Source organism: Dromiciops gliroides, chromosome 3 (genome assembly GCF_019393635.1).
Source record: "Dromiciops gliroides isolate mDroGli1 chromosome 3, mDroGli1.pri, whole genome shotgun sequence".
Lineage (NCBI taxonomy): Eukaryota > Metazoa > Chordata > Mammalia > Microbiotheria > Microbiotheriidae > Dromiciops > Dromiciops gliroides.
In genome coordinates this window covers 650,867,578-650,880,966 of record NC_057863.1, presented here as the reverse complement: position 1 = coordinate 650,880,966, position 13,389 = coordinate 650,867,578, and the positions used below count along the sequence as shown (strand labels likewise).

Here is a 13,389-nt window from a genome sequence, read left to right as displayed (position 1 = left end):
TGAATCCAGGGCTGGTGCTTTATCCACTGTGCCATCTAGCTGCCCCATATATTCTCTATTCTAATGACCCCCTCAACTATGACATCGTCTGTTGTGAGATGTTGTGTTGTCATATTATAGGTTCTCAGTTCTTCCCAGGTTTCACATTCTTTGTTTTCAGGATCCTCTCAACTCTGATATTCTGTATTTTTTGATCTCCTGGCTCAGAAAGCCAAGGCTTTGTCCCCTTGAAAAGTTTCCTGTAGAGAACAGGACATGGCTGCCTGGAAAACACCTCCTTAGCTTCCCTAATTCTCTAGGGCCCTCTCCCTCTTCTCCTGAGTTTGGAGTGAAAAATAGCTCGGGGGTCAGGGCATCTCAGGACCAACAGGTCAGAGCAGGGGAGAATTTGAGGCCTTAGTCTCCAGACATAATGAGCACCTTCCAGGCACAGAGAACATCCAATTTATTTCTCCTTCCACCCTATTTGCTCCAGATTAGAACTTGATTTCTGAGTACTCAGTGTTTGCCTCTTGGCTCTTTGGGTTGGGTCTTCTGAAGTTAAGCGATGCATAATGCAGCTCTTCTGTTGGGGCTTGGGTGACTGGCTCAGGTGGAAGTGGTCTGGGGCCTCTATCCTGATTCTGTAGGAATAAGGAGAGAAGGTTTCATCATGAGCCCGGGATGCCAGGGGTCTTGTCCTGACCATGGGAAGCCATCATAGTTTGGCAAGGAGATTGTCATGACTAGGGAGTAGGGAGTCTTTCTCTTTGGGCAGGTAGATGCTGCCTGCTTGCTAAATCTTTTCAAGGTGGGTCTGGGGAGATCCTGGGCTGGGAGTCAAGAGCACTGCATTTGAATCTAGCCTTTGCCTGTAACTCCCTGAATACCCCTCACCCCCTCCACCTCCAGACCTCAGCTTCCTACTCCTGAAAATGGGGAGGTGGAAATTGATGGTCTGGATTTTGATGTCATGGCTTTCTCTGGGTTCCCCTTGGTCGGACTTGTCCTCACTACCCTTAGCTAATTTATCATGCATGTCACACCCTCCAGGTCCTTGGTCTGGGCCCTTTTCTCCTCTCTCTGCAGTCTGTCACTTGGTGACTTAATCAGCTCTCATATTAGTCATGAGTCTTATCCAGTCTACTCTCTTCCTTCCCTTGCATTCATGCCCTCCACTGAGTTCAGATCCTTATCTTTTCCACTGGACTATTGAAATCATCCCTTAATTTGTCTCCCTGCCTCCTATGTCTCCATGACAGCTGTGTCCCCTTCATATTATTCCATCTTCCACAGGTACAGTTTTGCCTGTACCTGAAGATGACTCATTCTGGCCATTCACCTCTGCCTATTAGATAGAACCCTGAGTTCAGGGCAAGGGCCATGTCTCCCAAAGGGCTTTTCTGGATTCCTCCCAGAAATTAATATCTTTCCCTTTCCAAATCACTTTATATAGATTTCATATAGGCGATAGATGAACTAATGTCTTTTATAGTTATCTCTGTTCGTGTTTATTCTTCCTCCCCCTCTCTGTGGTAGAAGCAGGGACTAGTTCATCTCTGTTTCACCATCTATAAAGCCAAACACAGCACCTGGTAGACCTTTTCATCTTTTCAACCCGACCTGTTATTTTGTCTGCATAGCAAAGTGGTTTCCAGTGAGGTTGTTCCCCTGTTTTGAAGCAAGCCTGGAGAGTATGCTGGGTCAGTGGGAGGGGAAATAACCTGCTTGAGGCCACACAGCCAATCTGTGATGCTGAGGCCAGCACCCCATCTATGCCTCTCACATGGCAGTATTTAATAAAATACTCATTGAATTGAATTGAGACCAGTCCAAACCCATCATTGTATAGATGACAAAACTGAGACTTAGATTGTGGAAAGGACTTGTCTAAGGTAACATAGCCAGTAAGTGTCAGAGCCATCATGGATTACTTCAGATGCCAATTAACACCATGTTGGGTGAGTGGGGAGGTGGGACTTCACAACCAGGGTCAGTTTACTCACCATATCGAGATTAACATAATCCACCTCGATGTTGTTCTGGGAGTCTGTAGTCCCTAGCTCCTCTGTCTCTGTCTGCTTCGCTCTCAGAAACTTCTTACTGAGGAAACAAGCCCAGCATTGTGTCAAGGCCCCTGGTCAATAGTCCCCCGACCCTTGCAGAAGCCCCCCCCCCGCCTTCCCATTGCTCTTCTGAGGTCCTATGCCCTGTTCCCCACTCACTAGGAGAGCTGGAGGCAGAGAATGAGAAGGGCCATGATCCCGGCTCCCAAAAGGGCTCCTTTGGAGAATGTAAGGACAGCTGCACTTGTTCTATCTGCAAAAAGACAGGATTGATTGACCATCTCTACTAGGAATCTGCTGTCCTGTCTGCAGCCCACCCTACCCCCCTTTCATCTTCCCTTCTCTTAAGGCTTTCAGACTTTTAAAAATGTTCTTTACAGTTCCCCGGTGAGTGGTATGATGCAAATATGAGTGTCTCCATTTTACAAATGAGGAAATCATGACCCAGAAAAGGGAAGGTACTAGCCAGGGGTCAGTAACTGAGCTTAGAAGTTCTGAATTACAGACGGGTCTTTCTAACCATTCAGACAGCCTGCCACTGCCTTTTAAATCTCTAGTCCCAGAGCCTGCAGATATTCCTGGCCACTGAATCTGCTTGGCTACTTGCACATAGAGAACCACCCCCTCCCACATCTAGTTAGTTTCTTCTCCTGACTCTGCATACCTGGATTTCCTTTGCCCCTGATCTGCTATGCTCCTGCTGGGTCTTAGGCAGCTGGTCCCAGATCCCATTCCCCTGAAGGGCCCAGGCTTCCTGCCCCTCCAGGACCCCACCTGACACCATCAGGACCCCATGTTGGTTCCTCCCCCTCACTGTGGAGGCTGAGGTCAAGGTCCCACTTCTCCCTCAGGATCAGGCTGCTACTTGTCCAGGCCCAGAGGTGGTGGACATCAGCTGGAGGATGTCATTGTTGCCATTGCCTCCTACTGTTCTCTCTCCCTACCCACCAGATCAAAGATGGGGTGGGCTCTGCCCAAATAGAGCAGATACAGAGTGAGCCTTCATCAGCCCATGAACCTTGGAGGGTCCAGGGGGAAGGTTAGGAATAGGGATTAGTAACATTCACTCCCTGACCTTCTGGGACCCAGGCATCCTCTTTACCCAGTGCCCTCCAACTCACGCTGCACACAAAGGTTCAGGGAGGTGTGCTGGCTCCCCCATGGGTTCTGAGCTTGGCAGATGTACTCCCCTCCATCCTCTGGTTGGATGTGGGACAGTTCCAGGCACAGGACACTGGGACTGGAGAGAAGGGAGGAGTTCTGGGGTTGACTCCCCTTGACCCAGTTCATGGTGGCAGGGGGACTGCTATCAGCAGCACACTCCAGCTGCAAGGACTCTCCCACCAGGACCACCAGAGATGAGGCATTTCCCAGGATAGCAACTGACAAAAACCACAGAGGGAAAGACAGAAGCAGAAGGAACCTTAGGACTCATCCGATCCAAGGCCCTCTCTTTACAGATAAGGAAACTGAGGTCCGGGAAAGGGCAGTGACATTGCCAAGGTCACACAGTTTCAGAATCTCAGAGTCAGAAGGGACCTCAGGCATATTCCAGTCTACCCCACCCTAGAGCAGGAATTCTCCCATGAATACCTTCAATAATGGACCAGCCAGCTCCTGCTTCAAGACCTCATGGGAGCCATTCCACCTTGGACAGCACTAGTTGCTTCCCCTCCCTGCTCCAGAAAACTATAGCTGGCTTCTGGACTCTGGGTCAAATGGGATAAGCCCTTTCCCCTCTCCTACATGGGCACCCTTCAATGACAACTCCCATGTCCCCACCCCCCACCCCGAGCATTCTCCCTTCCAGGCCAAAGGGCCCCAGGTCTTTAATTCCTTCAGGCAGACTTCCTATGGCATGAACTGGTGGCATGTAGGCATCTCACATGCCCTTCCCCGAATGCCGTGCAGCTCATCTAAACTGTGGGATCCAGAAATTAATACAATACACCGGACGTGATGTTGTGACCAAGGCCTCTTCTTCCTAGAAGCTGTACCTCCCAATGCAGGCCAAGATGGCACTAGCTTTGGGGGCTGGCACATCAAACTACTGACTCATATTGAGATGACAAGATGGAAGGAAAGGGAATAAGCATTTATAGGCTACCCACTATGCACCAGGCATCATGCTAAGCATTTTCCCAAAATATTATCTCATTTGATCCTCACAGTAACCCTGGAAGGTAAATACTTTCATTATTCCCATTATATAGTTGAAGAACTAAGGCAAACAGTTTAAGTAACTTGCCCAGGGACACACTGCTTGTATCTCAGTTCAGATTTTATTTGGGTCTTCCTAACTCCAGGTCCAGTTTCTCTCCATTGCCTGTCTGACTGCCTATTAAGTGCACCAACAGCCCTAAATCACTTTCTGAAAAATTGTCATCTGTCCATGGCATCCTATTTTTGCCAGGGGAACCCATTTCTTGAATCAGTATAAGATTTTGCCTTTTGTTCTTATATTTGATTTTTATTAAAATCACCCCAGTTTTCAAGCCATTCAGGCTCACCTCACACTAAAGCTGTCACGCTGTTGTTTAGCATCTGAAAATCTAGTAAAACTGCCCTGAAGTCTTTGTCTAACTCATGGATAAAAATATTTAAGAGCAAAGGGTCAAATACAGAGCCCTGGGGCATGGAGCCAGCAGCAGGGCCAGGTTTGAAACCCAAAGCATTGGAGTCCACAACCAGGATTCATAAGGATGGACACTTAAATGTCTTGTTTGTCTGTCCCTTCATCCATAACCCTCCCCAAACCTGTTCTCAAAAACACATAGACACACACACACACATACATATATACATAAACACACATTCACACAAACACACACTTGTACACAAAACACGCACATACATACAAACACAAACTCACTCAAGCATACATATAAGCACATGCACACACTTGTACACACATACACACTCATACAAACATGTACAGAAACACACTTGCTCACACACTCACATACCCCTCCCATACCTGTTCTGTTTGGCCTCAAAGCGCTGATCCTCACGTTCTCTGGGGCATCTGTAAGAGACAAAGGGTGTAGGCTCTTGGGGGAAGCCTGATGCTCCTCAGGGTGTAGAGAGAGCTGTGATGAGATAGAAGGCAAACTGTCCCCCAAAGACCCCAACCTTCAGGAAACAGTAGCAATTATAACAACACCCATTTAAATAGTGTAAATCCCTTCCTCACCCATCAAACCTTTGAGGGATATAGAGCATGTGTTATCCAGCACCCCCACCCCCACCTCCATTTTACGGATGAGCATACTGAGGCTTAGAAAAGGGAAATGACTTGTTCAGGGACTCACAGTTAGTAAATAGTAGAGTGAGAGTCTTTAAAAAGGCCTGTTGATTCCAAGTCCAAACTTTCCCCCCACCTCACCAAAAAACACCACATGCCCAGTCTCTACATCCTCACACACACACACAGAGGCACTCCTCCCAGACTCCTAAACTCCTCACTCACTGCCCCGTCTCTGAAATGGGATGGCTCACATAGCACAGAAAGGTTCAAGGAGGTATTCTGGGTCTCCATCCGGTACTGAGCCTGGCAGCTGTACTCCCCTCCATCCTCTATCCTCAGCCGGGGCAGCTGCAGGACCAGGATCCTAGAATGTGAGTGCCAAGAGGAAAGCACCACCCGGCCCCCATGGGTCCAGCTCAGCATGGCAGGGGGGTTGCTGTCAGCTTGGCAGAACAATCGCAAGGACTCATCCTTCAAGACAGAAAGGTTTGTTGAGGATTCCAAACCTGCAGAGGGAGGGACACGCAGAAAGAAGGTGGTGTAGGAGAGAGGTTGAGAGAGACAGACAGAGACAGAGACAGAGACAGACAGAGACAGACAGAGAGAGAGAGAATAAAAAGGGTGAAGAGCATTATCTCCTCTGACCATCTTGAACTTTCCGGCCTTTTCCACTGGAACTGAGAAAAGTAGTATCTCCACAGCCCCAAGGTCTTTCCTCCCCACCATCTCTCCCTCCTCCTTACCTCTTCTGTTTTCCCAATGAACACTGATTCCAAAGTTTCTTAAAGGATCTACAACAAAAATATGGAGCTAGTTGTAGCCAATCTGTCCACCCCGTGACCACACACACACACACACACACACACACACACACACACAAGCACACACATGCACGCGGGCATGCACATACACACAAGCACTCGCTGTGAAAACTGTGGAGTGTGGAATGGGTGATAACTCTCTTTAGTTTCCACTGATAAACGCTTTCCCTAAAGCAGCCCTCAGGCTGTAGTGAAAGTATCGTTATCCTCGTTATCTAGAAGAGAGATTTGAGGCTCTTAGAGGCTGCGGCTTGCCTAGAGTGGCCGCCCAGTAGGACAGCTCTCTCCTGGCTACAGAAGTCCTGCAGAAGCCAAGGGAAACAAAACGGCAATTCCTGGGATAAAATGTTGCCTCTGACGCTTCTCTCTTCTGTGACCTTGGAAGAAACCGTCCGCCTTATTCTGAGCCACAGCTGCCTAATGAAAAGAAGAGGGTGGGCACCGAGTTTCTGAAGCCCCTTACATCTGGGCAAGAGGACCCTCTGACAAAGTGTCGGACGGGCTGAGGAAGGACCGGAGGGCGGGTTCAAACCCAGTATTTCTGACTCCAAGCCTTGCACAAATTCCTTCCTCCCTGAAATTCCTTATGCTCCCCTCCAACCCTCCCACCCCCCCAACCCCTCCACCCACCCCCAGTTATTCCTACCTTCCAGATGACCCTGGGATTCTGTTTCACGGCCTTAGATTTCTCTCGATCCTTTCACTGGAGTGACTTTTTATTTTTTTTTTTTTTAGTGAGGCAATTGGGGTTAAGTGACTTGCTCAGGGTCACACAGCTAGTAAGCGTTAAGTGTCTGAGGCCGGATTTGAACTCAGGTACTCCTGACTCTAGGGCCAGTACTCTATCCACTGCGCCACCTAGCTGCCCCCTGGCGTGACTTTCTTATTCTCTCAGATCGCGGTATCCTGCCCACCCCCACCCCCGGACCCACAACACTCACAGGCCACATTGAGTGGGACGGTTGTCTCCGTGCTCACTCCAGCCCCAGGAAAGGTCATCCGACAGGTGAGGTTGGTGCCATGGTCCTCAGGTCTCAGGGTGAGGGTCAGCTCAGAGAAATAGGAAGTCCTTCGGCTAGGTACCAGGTTGGAGAAAGTAGCCCCAGTCCAGGAGAAGGTGGGGGGTGTTCCCTCCCCACAAACCCAGGAGGCTGCACAAATCAGTGTCACAGAGTGCCCAGGCTCCAGGATCCCTGGAATGTACATGTCTGGCTTTTGTGTCAGAGCTGGGGGAGAAAAAGAAGAATGAGCCAGACCCGGGAGGAGGAACACCTAGGGCATCTCCTCAGTGGGTAGTATAAGGACCAGGGGTTTGGCAAAACATATGGGCTCATTAGAGCCAAGTGGTAATTTTTCAGGGTCCCATTTGCACCTCAGAAAATGGCAAGGGGAAGATTTATTAATTTGTTGATTGTCTAGACTTGAGAAAGCAATGGGGAAAATATTAACACTGTAGGTTAAATTATCCATCATACATTTTTTTAAAAATTCAGTCAAATATGGAAATGTTTGGCATGATTGTACGAGTATAACCTATATGAAATTTCTTGCCATCTTAGGGAGCAGAGAGGGAGAGAATTTGGAACTCAATTTTTAAAAAATTAATATTAAAATTGTTTTTAAATGTAATTAGGAAAAAATAAAATATTATTCAAAAATGAAAATAAAAATTTTAAATCAAGCTGTTAAAAAGTTATCAGTGCATCCCTGCTCAGGACCCTGCCACTGGAATGTCCTTTCCTAGACCCCATCATGGTCCCTCCATCTCCAAGAATCTTCTATATGCTTAGGTCCTGAGTCATTCACCCCTGCCTGTGGTCCTACTTCTGCACAGAGAAGAACCCACATTGTGGCCACCACCCCAAGTTGTGATGACCATGAGGTTGTCCCCCAAATATTGTCAGACTGCTCACCATAGGGCCCTCCAAAATCCCTGGACTGGATGTCTGGGTGCATTGTCAATGCCTGATGAACTTACCCAACCCTGTCTGGGGTTCAGTTTCTCCACAAAGAAAAGCCCAGAGTAGGTCCCCAACTCCCACAACTTCTATACTCTTCTCAGTCTTTCTTTGTCTGCTTGAGTCAACTCCCACTTGGCCAAATGGTTTGTCTCTCCCTTGGGACATGGAGCAAAAGGAGCTTCCCAGCCTGGTCCTTCCCCACCAGCTCCCACTTTACTGTGCCCAGGGTCCCTTCTCTGTCCCAGAGATCCCTACCTGTCACATTCAAAGTGACCTGATAATGTAGGTAACTGAATTTATCTCCAAATAATCTCTCCATTCGGAAAAAATATTGCCCACTGTCCTTTGTCTGGACATCTGTGATACTCAGGGAGCAGTTTTTCTTCCCAGGGTCGCCTACAAGGTGGAATCTTCCTGCAGCCTCCTTTTCCACCTCTCTCTCCCCATCATTTGTGGCCACAAGGACATTTTCAGAAGGTGTAGGGCCTTTTCTGAACCAGTAGCCATTAATGGTGGAAAACCTAGACCAGGGAGGAGGGTAGAAGAAGGTGCAGGGAAGGTAGATGCAGAGCCCTTCCTGAACCGTCGCTGACTGTAACACCTGCACTCCATATCCTGGTAACTGGGATTGGGACCCTGTGGGCAAAGAGAGATGTAGATCATAACTAAGCAGTTAATGATGAAAAGGAGGAGGAGAAGGAGATTAGCATGAATTGTCAGAGGTTTCAGAGATGGAAGAGAACCCAGAACAAAGAATGTCAATGCTGGGAAGGATCTTAAGAGATCCTTCAAAAATAAATAAATAGGGGCAGCTAGGTGGCAAAGTGGATAAAGCACCGGCCCTGGATTCAGGAGTACCTGAGTTCAAATCCAGCCTCAGACAATTGACACTTAACTAGCTGTGTGACCTTAGGCAAGTCACTTAACCCCAATTGCCTCACCAAAAATAAATAAATAAATAGACAGATGAACAAATAAATAAATAAGTAGATGAATGAATAGATAAATAAATAATTGCATGAATGAATGAGTGAATAGATAAATATATATTTTTTAAAGAGAAATACTTCAGTCCAACCCCCTTTTGAAATCAATGAGGGAACTGAGGTCCAGAAAGATTTCTGTGATTTGGCCTGAAGTCCTACAGTCAGAGTCAGGGGCAGGACTCAGGCTCCAAGGCCAGCCCCTGAGAGTATCCTTGCCCTGTGCTCACTCACCCTCCAAGGACAGCAGCAGCAGCAACAGCAGCAGCAACATTTCTGAACCAGAAGAGGTATAAGCTCTGTCTAGGCCCTGTCACTCCCCAAGCTCCATGGCTTCTTCTGTCCAGCCACCCCCGAGGGTTATGAACAAAGCAGAAGGTGTAAGGAGAAAAAAGAGGCAGGCTCACGGCCCTGGGAAATGATGCATCAAATGAGCAGGGGTTGGGCTCCTGACAGGAACTTTCACTCCTCGCTAGCTTGGTTGCTGACCCTCCCCTCCAAACTGTCTTATGTAAGGGGAGGGGAGGGGGATGGAGTCTGATCAGGCTTTAGCCCTGTGTTGGGGGGAGTCAGTGGGATGGAGTGAGAAACAAATGAAGGGGAGAACAGTCAGGTTCCTCCACCCACCACCCACCACATTGAAAAGGAGAGGAAGTAGAAAGAGAAGTGAAAGTCCCAGGCACAAACTCGTGACCCAGGGCAACAGCCCAGGTTCTGGGAAATAAGTCCCATGCTAAGAGGGAGACCTGAGAACAGAGAAGGGCAGAGTTGGGTGGGAGGTAAGAAGAGAGAATGTCAGAGGTGGGAGAGATGAGCCCAGGAATCACTTAACTAGATGCAATCTCCTCATTCAGAGATGTGTGATCTATATTAAAAGCCCATAAAACCAGACATCCTGCCACAGGCATTGGTGATAGGACAAAAATGAAATGACCCTTGTCAAGGAGTCACTATTTTTACTGCAAATCTAGCTGGGCCTTCTGATGACAGTCTCCTTTCAACACTGAAGGTCTGATGGTGACCTTCTAGGAGGGGCAGCGTGGATGTCGATAATTAAGTGTTTCCAGGGCTTTCCCTAGAATGGTTGCCAGAAGCTTCCTATTCCCAAATGGGACATTGGCAGTGTTTTATAGGGTTGGAGGGTAGGGCTTTTAGGTCTGGGGTTGGAATGAAGGCAACCATTATGTCCTCTCCATGGCATGCAGGGTCCAGAGGACCAAAAATAGGGTTCAATTATGACCTTGAGCAAATGATTTCACCTCTCTGTGCCTCAGTTTCCCTCTCAGTAAAATGAATAATTCAGGCAAGATGTTTTCTATATCCTCTTTCAGCTGTACATGTCAAGCACCTGTGTTATGCACAGACATGGCCACGGCCTTCATATTGTAACCTCTCTCAAGGGCTCCATTTCCATGCGGATGTATACGGACTATTTGTCTTCTAGAACCTGTGCTCTGGCCTCCACTCTTTTCATTCTGCTAATCATCTCTAAACTGCACGATCAAATGTCTTTTCCTCAATCTTTACCCTTCTTGGCCTCTCTTCAATCTCTGACTCTATCGATCACTCTTTTCTCCTGGATTCTTCTTCTCTAGGTTTTCATGACACTGCTCTCCCCTGATTCTTCCCCTACCTGGATGACCCTTCCTCATCTTTCCTTTTCTGCAACCACATCCAGGTTATGCCACTAATGATAAGTATCCTCAAGACTGCCCGGGACCCTCTTCTCTTCTTCCTCTAAACTGTCTTGCTTGATGACCTCATCAGCTCCCATGACCTCAGATTATTTCTCTTCAAATGATTCCCTAGAATTAGCCTTAATTTCTCTCATGAGCTCCAGTCTACACCAATAACCACCTCTTTGACATCTCAAACTCAAAGCCTCATACACATTTCAAACTCAACATGGAGGTCAGCTAGGTGGCACAGTGGATAAAGCACTAGCCCTGGAGTCAGGAGGACTTGAGTTCAAATCCAGCCTCAGACACTTGACACTTACTAGCTATGTGACCTTGGGCAAGTCACTTAACCCTCTTTGCCCAACCCAAACAAAAACAAAAACAAAAATAAACTCAACATGGGCAAAACAGAATTTACTGTCAAGGGTTCCACCAAATTCCCAGTCAATGAGGATTACAACCCTGAGGGTTATCCTTGTGGAGTCTGAAATAACTGAAGAAACAAAGGTTCTGAGCTTATTGATTTATTAAGCAATGCATGCCAATTTGATAACAAATTGGAACCAAACCTTTTCAAATTTGACACTAGACCGTAAGTACAGGAAGAGACCAATTGTTATGCATTAAAAGATCATAATAGGGGGCCACTAGGTGGTGCAGTGGATAGAGCACCGGCCCTGGAGTCAGGAGTACCTGAGTTCAAATCTGGCCTCAGACACTTGACACTCATCAGCTGTGTGACCCTGGGCAACTCACTTAACCCCCATTGCCCTGCCAAAAAAAAAAAAAAAAGATCACAATAAGCAGAATACAAAACAAGATGTATAATTAGGTAATCTGATTTCTAATTGGAGGAAAGATTCAGAACTTTCCAAGTTGGGAGAGGGAGAACGAACAGGTACAATTCCCTGAAATCAGACAAGGAGGTGTCCCACTCCTCTCCTTCCCCCAAATGGCTATATTCAATCAATGGAACATGGAAACAATAACTAATTGACTGGGGCAGGGCCAATTTTCAGAAAAGACATATGGGTTTGCTTGAGATGGATAATTGTGAGAAAACTTGCATCAGTCTTTGGATCTGAGTTTCTGGTCAGCCATAACCTAGGTCTTTAGTCAAGGATCTCTAAGCAGCAGATACGGGTGGTCCAGCTTCCCAGCCATGCAGGGCGAGGTTCAAATAATGCATTAAGGTTTTCTCAAAATTCCCATAATTTAATAAAGTCTCCTTATAAGACAGAAATTGGAGTAGGGCCATAATTGAGTAGAAAAGGAACTGAGCTAGATCCAGAATTGAGTCACAAGATAGAGCCAGTGTGATTCACTCAATTCCCTCAATTCGCCATTTTGAGGGAAGAGGGTCCAGCTCATTCCCCCATGAATCAATTATCTTTAAGCCAAATCTATAAGGTTTTTCATATATTCATACTCAGAATTACATAAGTCAGGCTACAGATAAAACCACTTAAAGGACTAACAGGGTACTAGTTTGGAGAGGGAAGATTTGCATGTCACCAGGGTAACCAAGAAAAGTCAGCACAAACACCATGAAATAGATAGTCAAAACAATACAAGGATGATCATTAATATTAAATAACATCATCTTAGGGGGCAGCTAGGTGGCACAGTAGATGAAGCACTGGCCTGGATTCAGGAGGACCTGAGTTCAAATCTGACCTCAGACACTTGACACTTACTAGCTGTGTGACCCTGGGCAAGTCACTTAACCCTCATTGCTCTGCAAAACAAAAACAAACAAAAACAAATAATATTGTCTTCTTGTATCCTAGGAACCCACCCTCAATGTCCACTTAATTATTTCATCTTTTCTTGAGTCTCACCTGTTCCATTTCGTTATCTGGTCCCTGGAAATATCTTCTCTTGGACATTCTGGAAGAGGTCTCCTTCTCAGGACAGCTCTGAAGAGGGCTTGCTGTGCTTCTCTGGTTCCAGAGATTCCTAATTCTGCTAATATCTACCAGTAACAAGACTCAATATAATTTAGTACAATCTCTTCAATTTTGTTTTACAAACCTGAAACTTCAGGGAATTTCAGGTTTTATATACCACTTACTGCTTTATCTTGACCTAACCTGATATTAAAAACTTTTTTAAAAATTCATGAGGTGGGGCAGCTAGGTGGCACAGTGTTTAAAGCACTGGCCCTGGATTCAGGAGGACCTGAGTTCAAATCTGGATTCAAACACTTGACACTTACTAGCTGTGTGACTCCGAGTAAGTCACTTAACCCTCATTGTCTGCCCCCCCCAAAAAAAATCATGAGGATCTAACTTGTAAAATGAACCCTTCTGTCTTTTAAACATCTTTAAAATGGGGAAATAATCACTAATCAAAGGTTAGGGCTTATGAATAATATTAATTTTCTCATATTTCCCTAACAGCTGCATTTAATTTATCCTTTACTTATGAATTGAGAGTAACCACATTCTGGGGTTTCAGATATACATTGAATACCTGGTAGTTGATTCATATTAAAGTATTAAAATTACATCTTTAAACCACCCTATATATTATAATAAATTTATTTTTCAACATGTGTTCAGTAGGACTGCTGAGATTTTCTGACCCTACCTGAATAAAAAAGTCTCAAGGGACCTACCTCACAGGTAGAAATATCTTAAAGGGTCTGTAA

General features: G+C 46.3%; 1 protein-coding gene across 1 annotated transcript; it reads right to left on the bottom strand.

Moving 5' to 3' along the window:
• Positions 1-448: 448 nt before the first annotated feature.
• Positions 449-9,416, bottom strand: LOC122750701 (sialic acid-binding Ig-like lectin 13). Its single transcript, XM_043997485.1, has 10 exons — positions 9,292-9,416; positions 8,330-8,710; positions 7,055-7,339; positions 6,036-6,083; positions 5,544-5,798; positions 5,023-5,070; positions 3,167-3,427; positions 2,205-2,298; positions 1,986-2,082; positions 449-623 (listed from the first exon to the last, which is right to left on the bottom strand). The coding sequence occupies exons 1-10, from the start codon at positions 9,329-9,331 to the stop codon at positions 477-479; spliced, it is 1,656 nt and encodes a 551-aa protein (XP_043853420.1). The 5' UTR covers positions 9,332-9,416; the 3' UTR covers positions 449-476.
• Positions 9,417-13,389: the final 3,973 nt, after the last annotated feature.